The 24,108-nt window shown below is 36.5% G+C and overlaps 1 protein-coding gene across 2 annotated transcripts in view; it reads left to right on the plus strand.

The window, feature by feature from the left end:
* Nucleotides 1–24,108, plus strand: part of EAF2 (ELL associated factor 2) — a 61,308-nt gene that overhangs the window by 1,918 nt on the left and 35,282 nt on the right. For both annotated transcript variants that reach the window (XM_070798740.1, XM_019954074.2), the window contains exons 2-4: nt 11,211–11,305; nt 21,190–21,326; nt 23,367–23,512. In XM_070798740.1, the coding sequence (XP_070654841.1) occupies nt 11,211–11,305; nt 21,190–21,326; nt 23,367–23,512 (378 nt within the window). The remainder of the gene's footprint in view (nt 1–11,210; nt 11,306–21,189; nt 21,327–23,366; nt 23,513–24,108) is intronic.

The raw sequence follows: 24,108 nt of genomic DNA on the forward strand, positions 1-24,108 counted from the left end.
CACATTTTGTCTAGAGAGAGCTAGTGCTGGCTGTGCAGTTTCTCTCCTTCAGTTCCATTTTCCAAAAGTCTGGTAGAGTTTTATCTGGTTTCTCCACGCCTTTCTCTCAAATAATATCTTCCTTCTCCTTTCCTCTTCTTTCTCAGGTTTCCAGTCATCATAGTATTAATTTTTAAAATTATGTTTTAAGATTATACAAATTTGCTGAAGACTTGATTTTCATGACACTTGGGTATATCTTTTTAAGGGCATAAAACCCAAATTAAGTGAAAAAGAAATAGACTTCGAAAAGTGCTTTGCATATGCCTTAAAGTCTTTTGTTTATAAAAGTTCTCAGGATGCTGGAATTGTGTCTTCAGAATCAGGTATTGGATGATCCAGTTACAAGAATGAAAATAAACAGAACAGCAATGGTAGTAACCACAATAAACCGAGGTGTTTGAATATACTTTTAATCCTGTGGAAGACATTAGAAAGGTGTTCATCCCTTAGTTTTTTTCTTGTTGAAGCAGACAGAACCTTTCTAGATTTATTAAAATAAAACTAGTCATTATCCTTGAGGACTGGTTCATTTCCCATGTGATTCTTACCCCATTAAAGATTCAGAGTAAGTGATGAAAACTATAGACTTTCTTACAGGCAAGTGGACATCATTTGTTTATTTTAAAAGAGTATGCATTTTCTTTCTGGAAAACAAAAATGTTTATTATTTTTAATTATCACTACTATGCATAAAGATATTTTTTTCTGAAGGAGATTGATGGAGAACTGTTTCTATTTTTAAAAAAATATATTCATGTTTAGGCTCAGTAATGAAGTAGAACAGAAATACACACATAATATATTAATTTCAACTTTTCTATTAACTATGTAATTTAGAAAATTCACTTTAAATTGCTGAGCTTATCTTATCTATAGAATGAAGCAATAAATTCAGCATTCTCTAATTTTTTTATTATAATTATGAAATATTCTTAAATTGATAGATATGTGAAAAATACTGAAAAATATTTTCAGTATCAGTTTTACATAATGCTCAAAGCTTTCATTTATCCCCTAAATGTAAATATCTTTATAATCTTCTAAGGATTTTAACAGGTAAGGTTGTGAAATACATATTAAAAGTATCATAATTTTTAAGAATATATATTAGCATTTTTTAAAAAATAAAAGTTTTTATTTATTTAAAAGGTTTTTATTGAAACAAAGCTGATATATGTTAGTTTCAGGTGTCCTATATAATGACTTTATATTTGCATACATTATGAAATGATCACCACCATAAATCTAGTAACCATTTGTCCCCATACAAAGTTATAATAATATTATTGACCATGTTCCTTATGCTGTGTATTATATCCTCAATACTTGTTATATCCTCAATACTTGTTTATTATGTAACTGGAGGTTTGTACCTCTTAATCCCCTTCTGGGTGGGCCTACTTTATAACAAACACTCAAATCAGTGTGACTTGGAAGAAAGTCAGTCAGTTCAGTCAGTTCAGTCGCTCAGTCATGTCCGACTCTTTGTGATCCCATGAATCTCAGCACACCAGGCCTCCCTGTCCATCACCAACTCCCGGAGTTTACCCAAACTCATGTCCATCAAATCGGTGATGCCATCCAGCCATCTCATCCTCTGTCGTCCCCTTCTCCTCCGGCCCACAATCCCTCCCAGCATCAGGGTCTTTTCCAATGAGTCAACTCTTCACATGAGGTGGCCAAAGTATTGGAGTTTCAGCTTCAGCATCAGTCCTTCCAATGAATACCCAGGACTGATGTCCTTTAGGATGGTTGGATCTCCTTGCAGTCCAAGGTACTCTCAAGAGTCTTCTCCAACACCACAGTTCAAAAGCATCAATTCTTCAGCGCTTGGCTTTCTTCACAGTCCAACTCTCACATGCATACACAACCACTGGAAAAACCATAACCTTGATTAAACAGACTTTTGTTGGCAAAGTATCTGTTTTTAGGTAATTGGGTAATTATGCCTATTCAATACACTTAGGTTTTGGAAAAACCTGGATGTGAATTCTGACCTTCACCAACTATGTATGTAATATAACTTTGGAACATTCTCTGAGTTTTCAGTCTCAGTTTTTTAGATGTAAAATGATAGTAATAGCATTTACATTTCAGAATTTCAGAATTAAATAAGATAGTATAAACAACCTAGCATGGTGTTTGGTACATGGTAGAGTATAAATAGTAGTCACCGTTATTCTCGAAGGTTATATTCAAATGTGTATGAGGAGTGCCAGTAAATGTAATTTACTTAGACTTTCAGAAAGCATTTATCAGGGCTTGGCAGTAAAACCTATCAAAAGATAGCTGGCATGTGGTAGGGAAGATGTGGGGTGCTCTATAAATGATAAACCAAATGCTTAACTGCAGATGCCTCACTGGGTAGAAGCGTTTAAGTAATAGGACTCCCTAGAACAAGTGCTGAATTTGGGCTAGCACTAGTTTTGCAATTTATATCCAGATAAGTGAATAAAGATTGAAATTCCTACGTTTGTAAATGACACCATTTTTTGCAGTCATAAAATGATGAGCTCATGGACAGTGACTGCAGGAAGACTGTGAGGCACCAAGTGGAGCCATTCCTAAAAAAGTGGTTGTTAAGCTTTGGTGTGAGAAAATATTAGAGAGTACAGTAATGAACATACGATTGAAATTATATTCACAGTAATGTTCTTCTGATTAGTGTAGTATAACGGAAAGGGTATGTATTTTGGAGTTAGTTGAATTAGTTCAACTCTCAGGAAATAAATTTATGATACTAATTGTGGGCTCCTTTGTGAAGATACTGACATTGTGTGATGCTACAGCCAAAACAGTCAAAAAGTAACAGAAAAGTATTGAAAACAAAACAGGAAATGGTTTTCTACTCTTAATGTGGTATAAGTAATTGTGTTGTAAACTTGAAGAAAATAATACTGGTGAAGGAAATCCAGAGAAAATAAACAAATGATAAAATTAGTAGTGGGGTTTCCAAACCAAGAAAAACTGAAAGAAATAAACTTCTTAGTCTGGAATCATAGCAACTTAAACATTAGAAAGCATATGCAAAGTATGACATGAGATTATTCAATAAATTCTGTAATTTTAGAGCTCTATTTAACCCCTTGAAACACAAAAGTTGCATACTTTAAAAGAAATTTATTGTGTGAGGTAAATAAAAGATAATACTACTTAATATAAACAAGTAAAAAGTGGAATTTATTAATTCCAACAGTAATCATTAGAAATGTAGATTCAGAATAGTTCACAATTGTGTTGATAGACTTATTGATTATAAATTCCAGCTTATCATTAAGCAAAGCTACAGGTGTGTTGAGTACATTTCTGTATGTTATGTGTATCTCATATACTATAGGCATTTATTCATAGACTTTTAAGGGCTTGTGAATCCCCTGAAATTATATAGTATTTGATATGTTTTTTCATAAATGCATTTTTATGCAAACAGGATCTATAGCTGGTCTATAATTTTCATCAGATTCCCAAAGGGACTTACGACTATTGCTCATCTCCTATCACCAACCCCGAGACACACACATATACAAAAGTTCAGAGCTGTGGATCTAAAGCAAAGAAGATAGAAGGGTAGAGTATAATATAGAACGGTGTGGTCACTCACCTAGAGCTAGACATCCTGGAGTGTGAAGTCAAGTGGACTTAGAAAGCATTACTACAAACAAAGTTAGTGGAGGTGATGGAATTCCAGCTGAGCTATTTCAAATCCTAAATGATGATGTTATTAAAGTGCTGCACTCAATATGCCAGGAAATTTGGAAAACTCAGCAGTGGCCACAGGACTGGAAAAGGTCAGTTTTCATTCCAGTCCCAAAGAAGGGCAATGCCAAAGAATGTTCAAACTACCATACAATTGCACTTATTTCACATACTAGTAAGAATATGCTCAAAATCCTTCAATCTAGTCTTCAGCAGTACATGAACTGAGAACTTCCAGATGTACAAGCTAGATTTAGAAAAGGAAGAAGAGCTAACATTTGTTGGATCATAGAGAAAACAAGGGAATTTCAGAAAAACATCTGCTTCTTTGAAACTGTGGAAAATTCTTAAAGAGATCAGAATACCAAACCACCTTATCTCTCTCTTGAGAAACCTGTATGCAGGTCAAGAAGCAACAGTTAGAACCAGACATGGAATAACTAATTGGTTCTAAATTGAGAAAGGAATACATCAAGGCTGTATATTGTCACCCTGCTTATTTAACTTATATACAGAGTACATCATGCAAAATGCCAGACTGGGCCAGATTCATAGCCCTTAAAAGCCTATGAATAAATGCCAGACTAATGGCAGAAACTGAAGAGAAACTAAAGAGTCTGTTGAGGGTAAAAGAGGAAAGTGTAAAAGCTGGCTTGAGACTCAACATTTAAAAAAAAATTAAGATCATGGCATCTGGTTTTATCACTTCATGGCAAATAGAAGAGGAAAAAGTGAAAACAGTGACAGATTTTATTTTCTTGGGCTCCCAAATCACTACAGATGGTAACTGCAGCCATGAAATTAAAAGACACTTGCTCTGTGGAAGGAAAACTGCCAAACCTAGATAGAGTATTAAAAAGAAGAGACATAACTTTGCCCCAAAAGTCCATATTGTCAAAGCTATGGTTTTTCCAGTAGTCATGTATGCATGTGAGTGTTGGATAATAAGGAAGGCTGAGCACTGAAAAATGGATGCTTTTGAACTGTGGTGCCAGAGAAGACTCTTGAGACTCTTTTGGATTGCCAAGAAGATCAAACCAGTCAATCCTAAAAGAAATCAACCCTGAATGTTCACTGGAAAACTGATGCTGAAGGTGAAAGTCCAATACTTAAACTTGATTCAAACAGCCACCTGATGCTGAGAAAGATGGAATGCAAAAGGAGAAGGGGGAGACAGAGGACAGATAATTACATAGCATCACCAACTCAGTGGTTATGAATCTGAGCAAGTTCTAGGAGACAGCAGGGGACAGAAGGGCCTGGCGTGCTGCAGTCCATGGGGTCACAAAAAGTTGAACACAACTTAGCGACTGAACAAGAATAGTGGCTTAAGATCCTGAGTTATCTTTTACTGGCTTCATTACTTAGAGGAGTTCACCATCAGTAAAATTTGGGTGAGAATATTAAAATCAAAATGTTGTTGTGAAGATCGAAAGTAATGATATAAAGAAAAAGAATCAGTTTTTAAACACTAAAATAGAGATTATAGATTTATAGCCTACTGGCAGATTTTGACTTTACAGATGTTTTGTTTGACCCCCACAGATGTTGTTTTAACATGAATTAGTTGTAAATCCTAAAAATCAAGATCCTTTATACGAAAATATGGATTACGAATGCCAAGTTGGTTTATTTCTCTTCCTTGGTTTTTATCTCATCACAACAAAAATTGGAAACAAGGGACTAAACCCCATTCCAGACACACCCAGGAGAGCTCACAGATATGCTACAAAAATAACCACAGAGACTATTCCAACTCCTGCACACAGCACCCTTGGCACATAGTGGATACAAACTAACCACAGGCACATCTCCAAGTAACCTTAGGCAGCTAGGAGCCCTTTAAGGGTCCGTAAATATTCTACACATACATATATCTGATCATAACAGATGAAATTGTGAGAAGACATACACAACAGAGTCTGTTGTTATATAACTTGCAGTTGCCAGTTGGCCTTGAGTGTATGCCCATTTGTATTTCCTTTCCTTGACTGGTGGTAGGTACAAGCCCTATTTTGCACTGGGCACAACCAAAAGGAGGAGACAGGAAGTATAAAAAGAGGAAGCCAACAGGGATGAGGAAGACAGCCGCTTTGGGATCAGCCTGCTCCCATGTCTTGGGAGTGTCTGTCTAACAGAAAATCTGTCTGTTTGAGTGGAACTGAGCTGTAACTTGTCTGTTGTTTTAAACCCTTTAGTCCATTGTTCCACATTTTTGTTTTAGAGGTCAGCTTGCATCCTTTTTGGATAGGCCACCCCTCATTGCTCGTGCCCAACTTCGTACCTAACACCAGCTTCTCTTTTGAAAAAATCAGAAGATGACAACAGTGAAGGAATTCTATATCAGAATTATTATCAAACATTGATGTATACTGATGTGAATTAGTTTTAAGTGATTTTCATATCTTAGTTTTTTAAACTTATTTATTTTTAATTGAAGGATAACTGCTTTACAATGTTGTGTTGGTTTCTGCCATACATCAACATGAACCAGCCATAGGTATACATATGTCTCCTCCCTCTTGAACCTCTCTCCTACCTCCCATCCCATCTCAACCCTCTAGGTTGTCACAAAGCACCGGGTTTGAGTTCTCTGCGTCATACAGCAAATTCCCACTGGCTATCTGTTTTACATATGGTAATATATATGTTTCCATGCTCCTCTCCCAATTTGTCCAGCCCTCTCCTTCCCCCACTTTGTCCACAAGTCTGTTCTCCATGTCTGTGTCTCTGTTGCCACTGTGCAAATAGGTTCATCAGCATCACTTTTCTAGATTCCATGTATATGTGTTAGTATACAATATTTGTTTTTCTCTTTTTGACTTATTTCACTCTGTATAACAGGCTCTAGGTTCATCTACCTCATTAGAACTGACTCAAATCTCAAATGCATTCCTTTTTATGGCTAAGTAAATTCCCTTGTGTGTGTGTGTGTATGTATATATGTGTATATATATATATATATATATATCACAGTCCATTCATCTGTCCATGGACATCTAGGTTCCTTCCATGTCCTAGCTATTGTAAATAGCGCTGCAGTGAACATTGCTGCTGCTGCTAGTCGCTTCAGTCGTGTCCGACTCTATGTGATCCTATAGACAGCAGCCCACCAGGCTCCCCTGTCCCTGGGATTCTCAAGGCAAGAACACTGGAGTGGGTTGCCATTTCCTTCTCCAGTGTATAAAAGTGAAAGTGAAGTCGCTCAGTTGTGTCTGACTCTTAGCGACCCCATGGACTGCAGCCTACCAGGCTCCTCCATCCATGGGATTTTCCAGGCAAGAGTACTGGAGTGGGGTGCCATTGCCTTCTCCGCAATGAACATTGGGGTACGTATATCTTTTTCAATTATGGTTTTCTCAGAGTATATGTGCAGGAGTGGGATTGCTGGGTCATGTGGTATTTCTATTCCTAGTTTTTTAAGGAATCTCCATAGTGTTCTTCATAGTGGCTACATCAATTTACACTCCCACAAATAATTCAGGAGGGTTCCCTTTTCTCCACACTCTATCCAGTATTTATTAGTTTTAGATTTTTTGATGATGGCCATTCTGTCTGGCGTGAAGTGATAACCTCATTGTAGTTTTGATGTGCATTTCTCTACTGATAAGCAATATTAAGCATGTTTTCATGTGTGTATTAGCCATCTGTATGTCTTCTTTGGAGAAATGTCTGTTTCAACTTTTTGATTGGGTGGTTTGTTTTTCTGTTCTTGAGCTACATGAGCTGCTTGTATATTTTGAATATTAATCCTTTGTCAGTTGTTTCATTTGCTATTATTTTCTCTCATTCTGAGGACTGTCTTTTCACCTTTTTTTATCATTTCCTTTGCTGTGCAAAAGCTTTTCAGTTTAATTAGGTCACACTTGTTTATTCTAGTTTTTATTTCCAATACTCTAGAAGGTGGGTCATAGAGGATCTGCTGTGATTTATGTCAAAGTGTTCTCTGCCTATATTTTCCTCTAAGAGTTTTATAGTTTTTCGTCTTAATGTTTAGATCTTTAATCTAGTTGGAGTTTCTCTTTGTGTTCTTTGAGGTTTCTAAGCTTGTTTAGTATGTGAAATACTTATATCTCAGCATCCTAAGTTCATGTAGGTGATATATTTTAATGACATACTTTAATCCAAAATGAAAGCTTATTTTAATTTCTTATGAAGTGGCAGATTTGGTTAAATTTACACATCTTTTAGTGGTTTATATATCCATAAGAAACTCAAGCTGTTAAAATAAATAAGCTTTCTTTAAAGTTTCCCCATGAATATGTGTTTGCTGTGTTTTCATTCATTTCATATTCTGCTAGCATAGCAGAATTGCTTGGTTCCCTGTTGGCTCAGAAGGTAAAGAATCTACCTGCAATGCTGGAGACCAGGGTTCGTTCCCTGGGTTAGGAAGATCCCCTGGAGAAGGAGATGGCTACCCACTCCAGTATTCTCGCCTAGAGAATTCTATGGACACAGGAGCCTGGTGGGCTACAGTCCATGGATCGCAGAGTCGGACACGACTGAGCGACTAACTCTCTCACTTTTCCACAGGACAGCAGACAAGTGGTAGTAGGAGATCAAGGTGGTTTAAGAAGAATTTAGGGGAAAACAACAACCTGAACATAACAAACTGTGGAAAGCTCTTCAGTTCAGTTCAGTCACTCAGTCGTGTCCGACTCTTTGTGATCCCATGAATTGCAGCACGCCAGACCTCCCTGTCTATCACCAACTCCCAGAGTTCACCCAAACCCATGTCCATCGAGTCGGTGATGCCATCCAGCCATCTCATCCTCTGTCGTCCCCTTTTCCTCCTGCCCCAAATCCCTCCCAGCATCAGAGTCTTTTCCAATGAGTCAACTCTTCGCATGAGGTGGCTAAAGTACTGGAGCTTCAGCTTTAGCATCATTCCTTCCAAAGACCTGATCTCCTTTAGAATGGACTGGTTGGATCTCCTTGCAGTCCAAGGGACTCTCAAGAGGCTTCTCCAACACCACAGTTCAAAAGCATCAATCCTTCGGCACTCAGCTTTCTTCACAGTCCAACTTTCACATCCATACATGACCACTGGAAAAACAATAGCCTTGACTAGATGGACCTTTGTTGACAATGTCTCTGCTTTTGAATATGCTATCTAGGTTAGTCATAACTTTCCTTCCAAGGAGTAAGCATCTTAATTTCATGGCTGCAGTCACCATCTGCAGTGATTTTGGAGCCCAGAAAAATAAAGTCTGACACTGTTTCCACTGTTTCCCCATCTGATTTCCCATGACATGATGGGACCAGATGCCATGATCTTCGTTTTCTGAATGTTGAGCTTTAAGCCAACTTTTTCACTCTCCACTTATACTTTCACAAGAGGCTTTTTAGTTCCTCTTCGCTTTCTGCCATAAGGGTGGTGTCATCTGCATATCTGAAGTTATTGATATTTCTCCCAGCAATCTTGATTCCAGCTTGTGCTTCTTCCAGCCCAACGTTTCTCATGATGTACTCTGCACATAAGTTAAATAAGCAGGGTGACAATATACAGCCTTGACATATTCCTTTTCCTATTTGGAACCAGTCTGTTTTCCATGTTTGGTTCTAACTGTTGCTTCGTGACCTGCGTATAGGTTTCTCAAGAGGCAGGTCAGGTGGTCTGGTATTCCCATCTCTTTCAGAATTTTCCGCAGTTTATTGTGATCCACACAGTCAAAGGCTTTGGAATAGTCAATAAAGCAGAAATAGATGTTTTTCTGGAACTCTCTTGCTTTTTCCATGATCCAGTGGATGTTGGCAATTTGATCTGTGGTTCCTCTGCCTTTTCTAAAACCAGCTTGAACATCTGGAAGTTCACGGTTCACGTATTGCTGAAGCCTGACTTGGAGAATTTTGAGCATTACTTTACTAGCGTGTGAGATGAGTGCAGTTGTGTGGTAGTTTGAGCATTCTTTGGCATTGCGTTTCTTTGGATTGGAATGAAAACTAATCTTTTCCAATCCTGTGGCCACTGCTGAGTTTTCCAAATTTGCTGGCATATTGAGTGCAGCACTTTCACAGCATCATCTTTCAGGATTTGAAATAGCTCAACTGTAATTCCATCACCTCCTAGCTTTGTTCAGAGATGGAAATACCAGACCATCTGACCTGTCTCCTGAGAAACCTGTATGCAGGTCAAGAAGCAACAGTTAGAACCCTGCATGGAACAACTGACTGGTTCCAGATTGAGAAAGGAGTACAAAAGGGCTGTCTGCTGTCAGTCTGTTTGTTTAACCTATACACTGAGCACATCATGAAAAAGGCCAGGCTGGATGAATTACAAGCTGGAATCAAGATAGGTGGGAGAAACATCAATAACCCAGATATGTGGATAATACCACTCTAATGGCAGAAAGCAAAGAGGAACTAAAGAGCCTCTTGATGAGGGTGAAGGAGGAGAGTGAAAGAGCTGGCTTAAAATTAAATATTAAAAAAAGTAAGATCGTGGCATCTGGCCCCATTACTTCATGGCAAATAGAAGTGGAATAGGTGGATGTATCGTGACAGATTTCCTCCTCTTGGGCTCTAAAATCACTGTGGATGGTGACTGCGGCCATTAAATCAGAAGACAGTTTCTTCTTGGCTGGAAGGCTATGACAAACCTAGACAGTATGTTGAAAAGCAGAGACATTACTCTGCCAACGAAGGTCCGTATAGTCAAAGCTATGGTCTTCCCAGTGGTCATGTACAGTTGTGAGATTTGTACCGTAAAGAAGGCAGAATGTCAAAGAATTGATGCCTTCACACTGTGGTGCTAGAGAAGACTCCTGAGAGCCCCTTGGATTGCAAGGATATCAAAGCAGTCAATCTTGAGGGAAATCAGTCCTGAATACTCATTGGAAGGACTGATGCTGAAGCAGAAACTCCAGTATTTTGGTCATCTGATATGAACAGCCGACTCACTGGAGAAGTCCCTGATACTGGGAAAAATTGAGGGGAAGAAGAGGGCTTCAGAGGATGACGTGGCTGGTAAGCATCACCAGTGCAATGGACATGAACTTGGGCAAACTTTGGGATATGGTGAGGGACAGGGAAAGCTGGCATGTTGCAGTCCATGGCGTTTCAAAGAGTCAGACATGACTGTGCAACTGAACAACCACAAAAACCTGAAAGTTGAAAATGTTCTACTGACAATTGATTTTAGCAAATTGTGAAGACACTGACATTATTTGATTTTTAGCAGTGGAACATCTTAGTTTGGATGATCTTGATATAAACAGATTCTAAGGGATCATGATGTTGAGGAATACTGTTTTAGAGTGTAGTTATTTCTTTTTTTTTCTCAGAATTATATATACAGAAAAACTGGATTGTATTCTATTTGTTTATTTTTAATAATAAGACTCTTCTAGTCCATTTTAATTACTGGCTGCCGGAAAAAGATTTATCACTCTGAAACATGCTCATTTTTTGATATCCACATATTTCAGGTATTATTCCATCTTATAAAAAACTGTATCTGTATGTATTTTTAGATGACTTCAAACCTGCCTCTATTGACACTTCTTGTGAAGGAGAGCTTGAAGTTGGCAAAGGTGAACAGGTGACAATTACTTTACCAAATATAGAAGTGAGTATATATATTAATATTTAAACTGAAGAGATTTTTAATAGAATTTTTACTAAATTTAAATGAAAATAATTGCACAGTTAATATAGTGATGATCAGTTAAAGTAATTAATAAATACAGCAAAGCAAAAAATCTTAATCTATCTTAAATAAAACAATATTAAAATGCTTGAAACCTTAAACTTTACTTTGTAATTTTCAAGAACTATCTTATTAAATGATGTGAAACAATTAGAGATCTAAACTTATTTATTAAATCAGTATTATGAACCAGATTTTGTACTACAAATTAGGAATAATAACATATCCTCTGCCACCTAGTCCTAATTTGTTATAGCAGACAGGCACATGAACATCTAGTGCTATAGATTAGAGCGCTGATAAAATTCTGTTTAAGCATGTGAACATAATTAAATGCTCTGCCTGGTGGAATCTTGAAAGGCTTCACAAAGCAGATGCTATTTGGGCCAAGACTTAAAGGACAGGTGGAATTTCACCAGTTATAAGAGGAATAGAATATTCTAGGCAAAAGGAACAATATGTGAAAGGTTTCTATGGAGAAAGGACTAGAATTTTGTGACTAAATGAATGCATGTAGTAAATTACAGAATGATGAGAAATGATTGATATGAGACTGGAAAGGTATAATTGGGATCAGATTATAAAGAATCTTTTATTTGTAATATAGAATTTGAAGTTTATCCCATAGCTATTAGAGAACCATTAGAGGTTTTTAGAGTTCCCCTGATGGCTCAGTGGGTAAAGAATATGCCTGCAAATCAGAAGTCACAGGAGACAAGGGTTCAGTTCCTGGATCAGGAAGATCCCTTGGAGAAGGGAATGGCAACCCTCTCCAGTATTCTTGCCTGGGAAATTCCATGGACAGAGCATGGGTTGCAAAGAGATTGAGCATGAGTTAGTCATGACTGAGCGACTAACACTTCACTTTCAGAGGTTTTTAAGCAGAGAAATAACATGGTTAAATTTGTGCTTTAGGAGTGATTGTAGCAATAACTTACTTAGGGAATGGGTTGGTAAAGAGAGAGACTAGGTCAGGGGGCCTTAACCAAAAGTTTTGCCCATTTCAAAAATCTTCAGATGTTATCAAATATTGTTTACATTGTATGCTCTAGTTTTCTCAATCCTTGATTTAGAAATTTCTCAGCATGCAGCTTGTTTCTTTTATACTCATTTGATCTATTCTCAAAGAAAACCAAGATTGTAAATTGATAGTTTAACATAGAAAACACCAGACTTTCTGAGATTTTTTTTCCTTTGTCTTGTTTAATTTTTGTAATAGGAATGGTTTTGTGCCAGTTCATCCACATTCTCTTATATACATTTATGAGATGGCTTGTCATGGTTAGAGATATAGCCAGTAAGCTCTCTATCCTCTATCTAGCCTTCCATCTTTTTCTTTTTAGCAGCCAACACTATGTATTGAGACCTCACTTTTATGTCAGACTGTATCAGTTGGTGCCTGTGAAGTTTTCCCTAATGTTAATTAAATTCATAGGGGCATTTTATTGTATGTTTCTCATATGCTCCCTTAGAAACTGAAGGAAATTAAAAATAGATTTCAGTGTGAAACAGTGTAGATAAGTAAGCCTTTGCATTACTCTGTTATTAAAAAGTGTTCAGATTCTGGTGTCTCTAAAATAGTTAGGAAATTAAGTACCCAGTAATCTAAGGCTTTTTTTGCTTTGTGAGGTTTATTAAAGAAAAACCTAAATTTAAAATTTATTGAAAAACATCAGGTGGTTTTTCCCACATAATATACAGCACAGCAAAAACAAAACAAAACAAAAACAAAAAACAGAGGTAGACTAGATGTGGTAGGTGTCCTAAAAAATATTACCGTTTAATGAGAAAGATAGGAGATAATTGATTAAAGTTTCATAATGTAAGGAACAATCATAAAGGTATACACAGAATATTATGGGATTACAAAGAAGGGATCATTCAGCCTGGAGAGGGAAAGGAGACATTGGGAATGCTGTCTTGGAGGATGAGTTGAAATTACCCAGGTGAAAGAAAGAGAGAAGGACTTCTTAGGCAGAGAAAAGAAAGATATGGGCTACAACAAAGCAACAAAAAAGTCTGTTACATTTGAAGAACTACATATAGGCCACTATGGCTAGGTAAGAAAGGGTGCCTATAAGAACATAGTGGGAGATGGAAAGATATTTAGGAATCAGATAAAGAAGGGCCTATTGTGTAATGCAAAAGAATTTGAATTTTATCCTGTACTGTGACTCTCACATAGCTGAAATGGAAAAGAATTGTTAAAATTACTGTTTGCTAAGAGCAGTTTTTTTTTTTTTCCTCCAGGGCATACAGTCTGTAAACAATTGTGAATAAGACTGGAAACTATATTCTCAAATTTTGTGGTGTTTTCCTCCTTCATTTGGCTTCCCTGATAGCTCAGTTGGTAAAGAATCTGCCTGCAATGCAGGAGACCCCAGTTCAATTCCTCGTTTGGGAAGATCCCCTGGAGAAGGGAAAGGCTACCTATTCCAGTATTCTGGCCTGGAGAATTCCATGGACTGTATAGTCTATGGGGTCACAAAGAGTTGGACACAAATTCCTTTCACTTTCCTCCTTCATTAAAGAACTTTAGGTAGGAGCTTTACATTCCTTCACTTTTCTTAATTTTGTGGGTGTTTGTAGAAATGTATTGATTATTAATTTGAGGCATTTAGATTCTCCTGTTTTCTTTATCAACTTATTTTCATCATCTTGGTGAAAATGCCTAGAAGCTTGGAGGCATTCCATAAAATAGAACTTTTATTATTCTTTTAAGAATACCTTAAGATTCTGGTGGTTCTTTGATAGGGTAAATTTTCTCATTTTCATTTCTCTAGGTTTTCTTTGATAGTTTGAATAAAAATGAACACTCTTAAGGGAGTCAGCATTGGGCATTTACAAGTCTCTCATTTTTACAAAAAACTCTCTATGTTTGACTGCTATAAAATTTCAAAATGTTGAATTTTGAAAGGAAAAAAGATATTTGACTACTAATGATTTGTCACTGGTGCTGTCCAAGTCTGGGATATGTTTAGTGTTATCTTGTGAGGTACTTTTGTGGGCTTCAGTGAAATAGCCCACAGGAAACTTCCAGGTACACGTCATATTATGCAATGAATGTATGTCTAGTGGTTGCTCAACAACTCTAGCTCTCACACCCTGGACATGTGAGAGTTCATTATGTCTGATGGCTACATGCCTTTGACTCTGTTGGTCAAAGTCCCTTCCAAGATGAATATAGTCTGATTCTTTGCTTTAAGTTTACATAGCTCACTTGGGAAAGTAGCCCACCACATTCTTGGGACTTTAGCTTATTTTAGGACTAGAGCCCTATTTTAATGTCCTATTACAATTATACTTTTAAATGAAGTATATCTTTTATCATTGTATAATAAACCTTTTTTACCTTGTTTTTGTGATTTTAAGCTTAAATATCACCTTGTTTAATATTAATTTTGCCACCTTTGCATTCTTTTTATTTGCATGTTCATGGAATCTTAGTGTCTTTTACTTTTATTTACTTACATTTTTAAGTATACCTTTTATTAATGGAATATTCTGTGTTTCAGTTTTATACCTAATTTGCACTTTCTATTTTTATTAGGAGAATTCTATCCACATTTAGTTCAAAGTTGATATACTTGATTTTTATTTCTGTTATGTTATAGTATATATATATATATATGTATATATATTCAGTTCAGTTCAGTTCAGTTCAGTCACTCAGTCGTGTCCAACTCTTTGAGACCCCATGAATCGCAGCACGCCAGGTTCCCTATCTGAGTGAACTCCTGGAGTTCACTCAGACTCAGGTCCATTGAGTCTGTGATGCCATCCAGCCATCTCATCCTCTTGTCGTCCCCTTCTCCTCCTGCCCCCAATCCTCCCAGCATCAAGGTCTTTTCCAGTGAGTCAACTCTTCGCATGAGGTAGCCGAAGTATTGGAGTTTCAGCTTCAGCATCAGTCCTTCCAAAGAACACCCAGGACTGATCTCCTTTAGAATGGACTGGTTGTATCTCCTTGCAGTCCAAGGGACTCTCAAGAGTCTTCTCTAACACCACAATTCAAAAGCATCAGTTCTTCGGCACTCAGTTTTCTTCACAGTCCAGCTCTCACATCCACACATGACCACTGGAAAAACCATAGCCTTGACTAGACAGACCTTTGTTGGCAAAGTAATGTCTCTGCTTTTGAATATGCTATCTAGGTTGGTCATAACTTTCCTTCCAAGGAGTAAACATCTTTTAATTTCATGGCTGCAGTCACCATCTGCAGTGATTTTGGAGCCCCAAAAAATAAAGTCTGACACTGTTTCCATTGTTTCCCCATTTATTTCCCACGAAGTGATGGGACTGGGTGCCATGATCTTAGTTTTCTGAATGTTGAGCTTTAAGCCAAGTTTTAATTTGTTTTCTCTTTTTGTTAATAAGAGAATAAGATCTCAATAAGATGTTTATGAAGCATCTCTTCTTTTTTCTTTTTTTCTTTGTTTTCCCTCATGTTACTTTGGGAGTACTATTGTGCTCTTCCACTCTATTACTGATTCCTTTCCTTTCCTGTTATTCACCATCCAAAGTGCTCAGATTTGCCTGTCAGGAGATGGAAAACAAAACTAGAAGGAAAGAAGGAAGGAGGGTAGCAGTAATCTAGGTGAGCTGATAATTGCGTTCTGAAGTGTTCAGCAGTTATTCAGAAGCAAAGAGAGTTCATATGCTTAGGAGTTTGCTGGCACCTTAGTAGTTTAATACCCCTTTCTTCAGACCTGAAGTAAGGTCAGAAATTGAAGTTGAAAATAAGAGTGGTGCTCAATTTAATGAGCAAAAAAGTTTAATTAAAAAACTTTATTTGCAATCTTCCTGGTGATCTGATGGTTGAGAATCTGCCTTGCAATGCAGGGGACGTGGGTTTGATCTGTGGTTGGGGATCTAGGATCCTAGATGTTACTGGGTAACTGAACCTGCATGCCATGACTAAGGCCCAACACAGCCAAATAAATAAATATTTTTTAAAAATTGTTCAGAGTATAGAAGGCAGGCATAGGGATTGTGAACAACCTGTTTAACTTTTATTTATAATAAAAAATGTTCATATTACTCATATGAACATTCATTGAGTATCTGTGCAGATCTTGGTACTGTAAAGTAAATGCTTGGAGCAATAAAAAAAAATTCTATCCAGTCTTCCTTCTTCAGAAACTCAGAGTAACAATAAAGTATTGCATTTTAAAATGTTTTCTATTCTAAGAATACAGATATTTTTAAGGAGAATATATTACGTGAATCTCTTAAATGTTACATGGAGCCCTTGGGTTGCTATTTGGGGATATCTTACTCACTTGTTTTCAGTGAAGACATCTAAAAAATATATTTACCAGCCAAGTAGGTATATTTGTTAAGATCATGCTTCTGGCTCTGTACCTTACCAGGGCTTCTCCTGAGTGATCCACATCTCACTCTTTCTTGTAGGCCACTCCAGATGTGTCCTCTTCTATGTGCTGTGCCTGCTTAACTTCCTATAGTTTTGTCTTAGAAAATTTTGTTTCTTTCTTTTGGCTTCATCATGTTTTCTCACAACCTCTCAGAAGTCTCTAATCTATCCCTTTTGTATGGCAGCCTCAGTTACAAAATTTATCTCATACTCCTCCTTGTGGTCATGTGTACAATCTCTGCTGCTGCTGCTGCTAAGTCGCTTCAGTCGTATCCGACTCTGTGCGACCCCATAGATGGCAGCCCACCAGGCTCCACCGTCCCTGGGATTCTCCAGGCAAGCAAGAACACTGGAGTGGGTTTCCATTTCCTTCTCCAATGCATGAAAATGAAAAGTGAAAGTGAAGTCACTCAGTCGTGTCCGACTCTTCTCGACCCCATGGAGTGCAGCCTACCAGGCTCCTCCGTCCATGGGATTTTCCAGGCAAGAGTACTGGAGTGGGGTGCCATTGCCTTCTCTAATAATTGTTAACTTTTAAAATATGATATGCCCTTTTAACCTTTCTGGTGGCTCAGATGGTAAAGAGTCTGCCTGCATGCAGCAGACCTGGGTTTGATCCCTAGGTCAGAAGGGTCCCTTGGAGAAGGGAATGGCTCCAGTATTCTTGCCTGGAGAATCCCATTCTCCAGAGGAGATGGCGGGCTACAGTCTGTGGGGTCCCTAAGAGTCTGACAGGACTGAGCAGCACTTCACTTTAGTCTTTTATGGGGGCCTTCCAGGTGGCTCTGGTGGTAAAGAATCCACCTACAATGCAACTAGTGGTAAAGAATCTGCCTACAATGCAGGAGTTCAATCCCTGGGTGGAGAAGATCCCCTGGAGTAGAAAATGGCAACCTGCTCCAGTATTCTTGCCTGGAAAATTCCATAGACAGAGGAGCCTGGTGGGCTACAGTCCGTGGGGCTGCAGATTTTTAGAAGTCACCTTGTTCTAACTTGATTTAACATTACTATTGTGTTTGACAAAATTATTATAATTAGTGCTGTAAAAATTAAATGCACTTCTATAAAGTTCAAAACCAAGCAATTATAACAATATATTGTTTAGGGATACGCATATGTGGGATAAAATAAGAGAATGAGAAACATAAAATTCCTTCAGGGTTGAGGAAAGTAGGAACAAAGGATAGAAGAGGAGCATGTCAGTAAATGTGGGTTATTAGGAGTGAGCCAGGGTTCTTTAACCTTTTATTATGGAAAATAGAATAGTATAATGAACTCCTATGTACTTATTGAGTTTCAAGAATTATCACCATTTTGCTGTTTTTAATATAGTCTCCTACCACTTCTTTTTCCTGTCATATTTTAAAAGCAATCCCAGATATTCACAAATGCTTATGTATATATCCTTAACTGATAAGGATATTTTTACTTTCACTTAAGGACCATGCTAACCATCACTTACCATGAAATTAATTATAAGACCTGGTCCATATTTATGTTTTCATGATGCTTTCAAAAATGTCTTTTTTCAACTTTTCTCCCTAGAAATCCATATAAAATCCTTATATAGCATATTTATGTATTCATTTATTTTGTATTGAGGTATCGTTAATTTACACGGTTGTGTTAGTTCAAGTATATATCAAAGTGATTCAATTATACATATCCATCTATATTTTCAGATTATTTTCCATTATAAGTTATTATAAGATATTGAGCATATTTCCCTTTGCTGTAGAGTAGATCCTTATTGTTTACGTATTTTATTTTATTTTATTTTTTTTTGTGAGAATCATAAAATATTTTATTTTGAGAGTAAAACTCTAGTTCAGGCACATTTAAACTACAGTAAATGCTAAATACAGAAATCTTGGCCTAATGCTTTATCTGGTGACATAATTAAATTTTATTTTCATTTAGTAGGCATCTTAAAAATTGTAGTCTTTGCTTCAAAAGAGATTTGTCTAAAGCATTGTATCTGCCCTGGAGACAGTGGTTATAGACTGATATAGGGGCACATAGGAAAGTCCTTTATTAAGTACACTCTGCCGTCAGTGTGCACAGTCTACATAAGATATGCTGTAGGCAAGTAGAAGAGATTAATGCGAATATAGGTAGAGTGAGTCATATGGGATAAAAACAGTAAAGCAAAGAAGCAGCAGTATTTCTCCTAAATAGATAACAAAAATAAACTATAGTAAAATACTCAGTAATTTTTTAAAATTCATAAGAACTTTCAGAACCACACACAAAAAGCATTCCTTTCGCTCACCAGCCATGCTATCCTGAGTTCATTATTTAACAGTCCTGAGTTTGTTTTCTTATCTGTAAAACTGCAATAATTATACCCACCACCTAAGATCGCTATGAGAATGGAATAGCAAGTGTCCAACACAAACCACAGCACATGGTGAGCCTGCAGGATGTCCTATGCTCTCTTAGTGTATTGCCTACAGACAGTAGCTAATAGTGATTTATCTGGCTTGATAGATACACTGGGATGGAAGATGGAAGAGCATCTGCGTATTTTAAAATGAAGTTAGAGAAGAGCTGCTTTATCAAAGTACAATGTTAAAACAGATTACTGAGTTTACACTTGTAAATACTATACCTTATTTCACTAAAGTTGAAATAAAACACAGGTTTTTGAGTTTCAAATATTTCATACTGTTACACAAAATAAAGACCTGTGTTCACCTCTGGGAGACAATGGGCCATGAAGTAAATGCATAGGTTTTTACATGTTTTCTTATCTGGATTGAAATTTAGTGCAAATTAATGCACAGTAGTAAGTTGCTGCAGTAAAAGTCCTGTTATAGGAGCCTTTGTTCCATTCGATTATAAATGCATTTTTATTTTACTCCTAGGAGGTAATGCACTTCTGACAGGTATTAAAAAGTATTCCAATGAATTTTTACATAAAGTATTACAAGAAAGTTAACATCTTCTAATACAAAACAAAATGACCATGATTTGTTGTTCTTAGTTTTCTGGTTTCCTAAGGTAAATTTTATGTGTAAGACTTCTATGCACATTTGTTTTAATGAAAATTATAGAGGAAGGATGATATCTTTAAACTAGATACAAACCCTGAGAAATCCCATGATTAAGACCTCTTATCAACTGCCAGTTTTCAGCTGCTGCTTTTTGTACTAGAGTCTCTCTCTCTTTCTTTTTATTGTGGCTAGTACTGATATCTCTTTATAAATAAATAAGATTTTCATATTTTAAACCATGTGGACTTCTGCACATGTTTTATCAGTAATTTTCATAATCTTGAAGATAAAATATGACCAAGATCTCACTTAAGGTTTTAAATGTCTCCATTTGCAAGAAACTGAAATCAGGACTTTAATGGATATGGCTCCTTATTAAGACTAATTAATCCAATTTCATGTTTACCTATTTTATATTCCTATATTGCATTCTGATATTATGTTTCTTATCTCTTTTATTCTGTAAAATTCCCTGACCTCTATTATGACATCAGTTTGCTGGAGAAGCCAGATTAATTGTTCTAGAGGATATACCCACATTCTGGATTTCAAATAACTTCTGTCTGGTATTATGTAACTTGTTTCTCTCTCCTCATGTTTCCTATAAGCTGGTAATTATTTTTAAAGGCTTGATGAGAATTAGATTCTTTGTAAGTTGTTTTTTTTTTCTCAGGCAAGAATGCTTTGTAGATGGTGCCTTGTACTTTCTTTTATATTACATCATGAGGCATATAATGTCTACTTGGCCCACTTTTAAGGGTGCTAAAATTAATCAGTTGGTTTAATGCAACATGTTTCTTGATACATTGATTTTACTTAATCTGCATAGGGGAGCACCACTTTAATAAGATTTCAGATTTGACAAATTAAAGAAGGAAGAAGAGGGGTAGGGAATATAATTCAGAACTTTTGTCCCCTTATTGTAAAGTATATTGGCTGTATTAGAATTGAATCCCAATTGCCTGTTGTAGACCAAATCTACAAAGATTTATGAAACAAATCTTTACTGGCTTAGTACAACTACTTCCTCTAGTCTCTTTCCTCAAGACAGCGATTTTGAGATGTCAGTCTCTCTTCATCTGTGTTTTTTACTATAATCCTTATTGCTAGAGTAGTAAATTAAGGTAATTAACTTAGGTGACTTGAAGTACAATATAGATTGAAAAAGACAGAAGGTCTCAAGTGAAAGTCGCTCAGTCGTGTCTGACTCTGCAACCCCATGGACTATACAGTCCATGGAATTCTCCAGGCCAGAATACTGGAGTGGGGCTGTTCCCTTTTCCAGGGGATCTTCCCAACCCAGGAATCAAACCCAGGTCTTCCACATTGTAGGCGGATTCTTTGCCAGCTGAGGTACCAGGGAAGTGAAGATCTCAGTCTCTTTTAACTGAATTTCTATGAAAAATTTCAATAATAATAAACTTTTTAAACAGGGTTCAACTGCACCAGTAACTGTTTTCAAAGGTTCAAAGAAACCTTACTTAAAAGAATGCATTTTGATTATTAACCATGATACTGGGGAATGTCGTCTAGAAAAACTCAGCAGCAACATCACTGTAAAAAAAACAAGGTATGTGGTTAATGAAAGAAATATTTTATCAACACATAAATTGCTAAGAAAATGTCAATGAAAAAAGTTATTGGATTAAGTCACATTATTATATAAGGATTTTTCTATGTGGTGCAAGATGTTTTGATTTTTTTGCAAGTTTAAATTTGATGAAGATCCTTTAGCCAGAAGTTTTTACCATTTCTCCCTATGATATATAAAAGCTTCTTTTGTTTCTAAATGTTTTCTTATATTTAGTTATATCTTTATTCTATTGTAGATATGTTTGTAGAACTGGACTGAAAGGAGTCATTATGCACTCTCCAAATAATATCATTATTGTTAGTAAAATTTTATCAAGCACCTAGAAAACGTGAAGCAAGAAAAGGGAGAATTTCCAATACAAATAGTAACCTCAAAACTTCTACATTTTAATTGGGTTAACATATAATTGCATTAAAAAAACTCAGATTTTGGAGGGTGGGGTGGGGATAGGCAGTAGATTAATTAACATGTAGCATAAAGGGCTATGCTCTAAAAGCCATAAAAATATTAATAGTATAGACAAAACTTGTTCTAGGAATTAAAAGAAGGGAGAAGTTATGGTTCACCAGAGCATTAAGGGAGCTCTTATTGATGTACCTTAAGAGGAGGATAAAATTTAGGACTGTTTTCCCCAAACATATTTGGTGATAAGAATTACCTTTGTGTGTTTGTTAAACATATGAGTTCCCAAACTCAACTGATCAGGGAAGAGGCCTAGGAAGCTTTTTGTTTTTTTTTTTTAATTATCCTCTCCTCTCAGATGATTTTTATTGGTAGAAAAGTTTAGAAGATACTGATTTAATTATCAGAGAGAACATGAGGACATAATCAAGGTAGGAATTTATCTGAATTATTTGGAACCTATGAATAAGACTTACTTGAATAGAGCAGAAATTTGTTTCTTTGCTTGTGTACCAATATTAGAAACGGGGAATGAGGCTGGAAGAAGCTAGAGTTAGGTGAGCTAATGCTTTCAATATTAACTATGAAATTAGTACAGTGTCTTATTGGGGGTGGTTATATACTGTATTCAAGTTCTTTTAAGCAGGGATCGACATGCTTACATTCTTGTTTTGCAATGTAAATATCCCAAGCAAATTGATTTAAATGAAACCATGTGGGAAACAGAAAAATGCATAAACCATGATTCTTGAGAGTAGGAATGAAGAGAAAAGTGAAGTTCTAAATACTTTGTGAAGGAAGAACTAGCAGGATTTGGTGACTGGAAATGGGAGCAACAAAGTCAAAGCATAACTGTATTATTTATACATACTCTTTTCTTAAAAGTATTGAAAGGAAAGTATACAAATCTTCTTTAGTAACATGTCTTAATGTTTTAAATGAAAATGAAAAATGTGGGAGTGATTTAATTTTAACAGGATGAAAGTTTCAAAATTTATGGAATATATTGTACCTCTTGTATACTTATGTATAATTTCATTTTATTTCAGTCATTTGTGTATGTCTTATGTCTTTGATTTGGAGCAGTGGTTTTGTTTTTATTCACATTTGTATCCTTCAGTGAACCTGTGTGTATGCCATGTATATAGCCGGGCTCAATAAACATTTGTTATATAATGAATTAAATTAATACTTTAATCTTTGAATGTCATTTTAAAGATCTCTAGAATAAAGAACACGGAGAAGGCGATGGCACCCCACTCCAGTACTCTTGCCTGGAAAATCCCATGGACGGAGGAGCCTGGTAGGCTGCACTCCATGGGGTCGCGAAGAGTTGGACACGACTGAGCGACTTCACTTTCACTTTTCACTTTCATGCATTGGAGAAGGAAATGGCAACCCACTCCAGTGTTCTTGCCTGGAGAATCCCAGGGACGGTGGAGCCTGGTGGGCTGCCGTCTATGGGGTCTCACAGAGTCGGACACGACTGAAGTGACTTAGCAGCAGCAGCAGAATAAAGAACAAGCTGTCAGTTTTAGCAGCTTTGTAAGTTGAAATTGTTGTTATATTGCAGTCATCATACTGGTTTTGACCTTTTGCTATTCTTAATGGCAGGTTTGAAGGAAGCAGTAAAATTCAGTATCGAATAGAACAGCAGCAGCAACAAATGCGAAATTCAGCTAGGACTCCTAATCTTATAAAACATTCTCCATCCGAAGACAAGATGTCCCCAGCATCTCCGATGGACGATATTGAAAGAGGTAAAATATATGTGAATGCAATGTCCCTTTATAAGAAATTATTAATAAATGTTAAGTGAAATCTTTCATTTTAATTGACAAGCAAACTAACCATAATATTCTAAAAACATGTTTTTAATTATGGATTTTTCTAGGGGAAGAACATAGTTTAATGATTTTATGTACATGAGCCTATGTATAACAGAATTTACATTTTTTATTATTCAGAGGAACAAGTATTTATTATTTATTATTCAGAGGAACAAGTTCAAATACATGTAATTGGAGTTTTCTTCTCTTTGACAGTTATGATGATTCAAATTCAGGTCTTCACAGCATCTTCCTGTTGAAGTTTTTTTATGTATAGCCAGACTATAGATGTCTAAGATGTCGCCAAACCAATAGTGAAGTGAGGAAATGTAGGAAGCCAAAGCAGCAGGCAAGTTCTTCTGAATTGATGCTCACTTCTCAGCAGGAAGGTGTTTCTAGGGAAGTACAGTCCCTTTGAAAGTAAGGAAACTTATATATCTATTTCTTTTCTAGCTGCAGTTTGGGTGTTTGTGTTATTGTAATTAAATGTGGTAGGAGCAAGATCCTGATCACCAAAGTTTATTTGC

Source organism: Bos indicus, chromosome 1 (genome assembly GCF_029378745.1).
Source record: "Bos indicus isolate NIAB-ARS_2022 breed Sahiwal x Tharparkar chromosome 1, NIAB-ARS_B.indTharparkar_mat_pri_1.0, whole genome shotgun sequence".
NCBI classification, from domain to species: Eukaryota; Metazoa; Chordata; class Mammalia; order Artiodactyla; family Bovidae; genus Bos; species Bos indicus.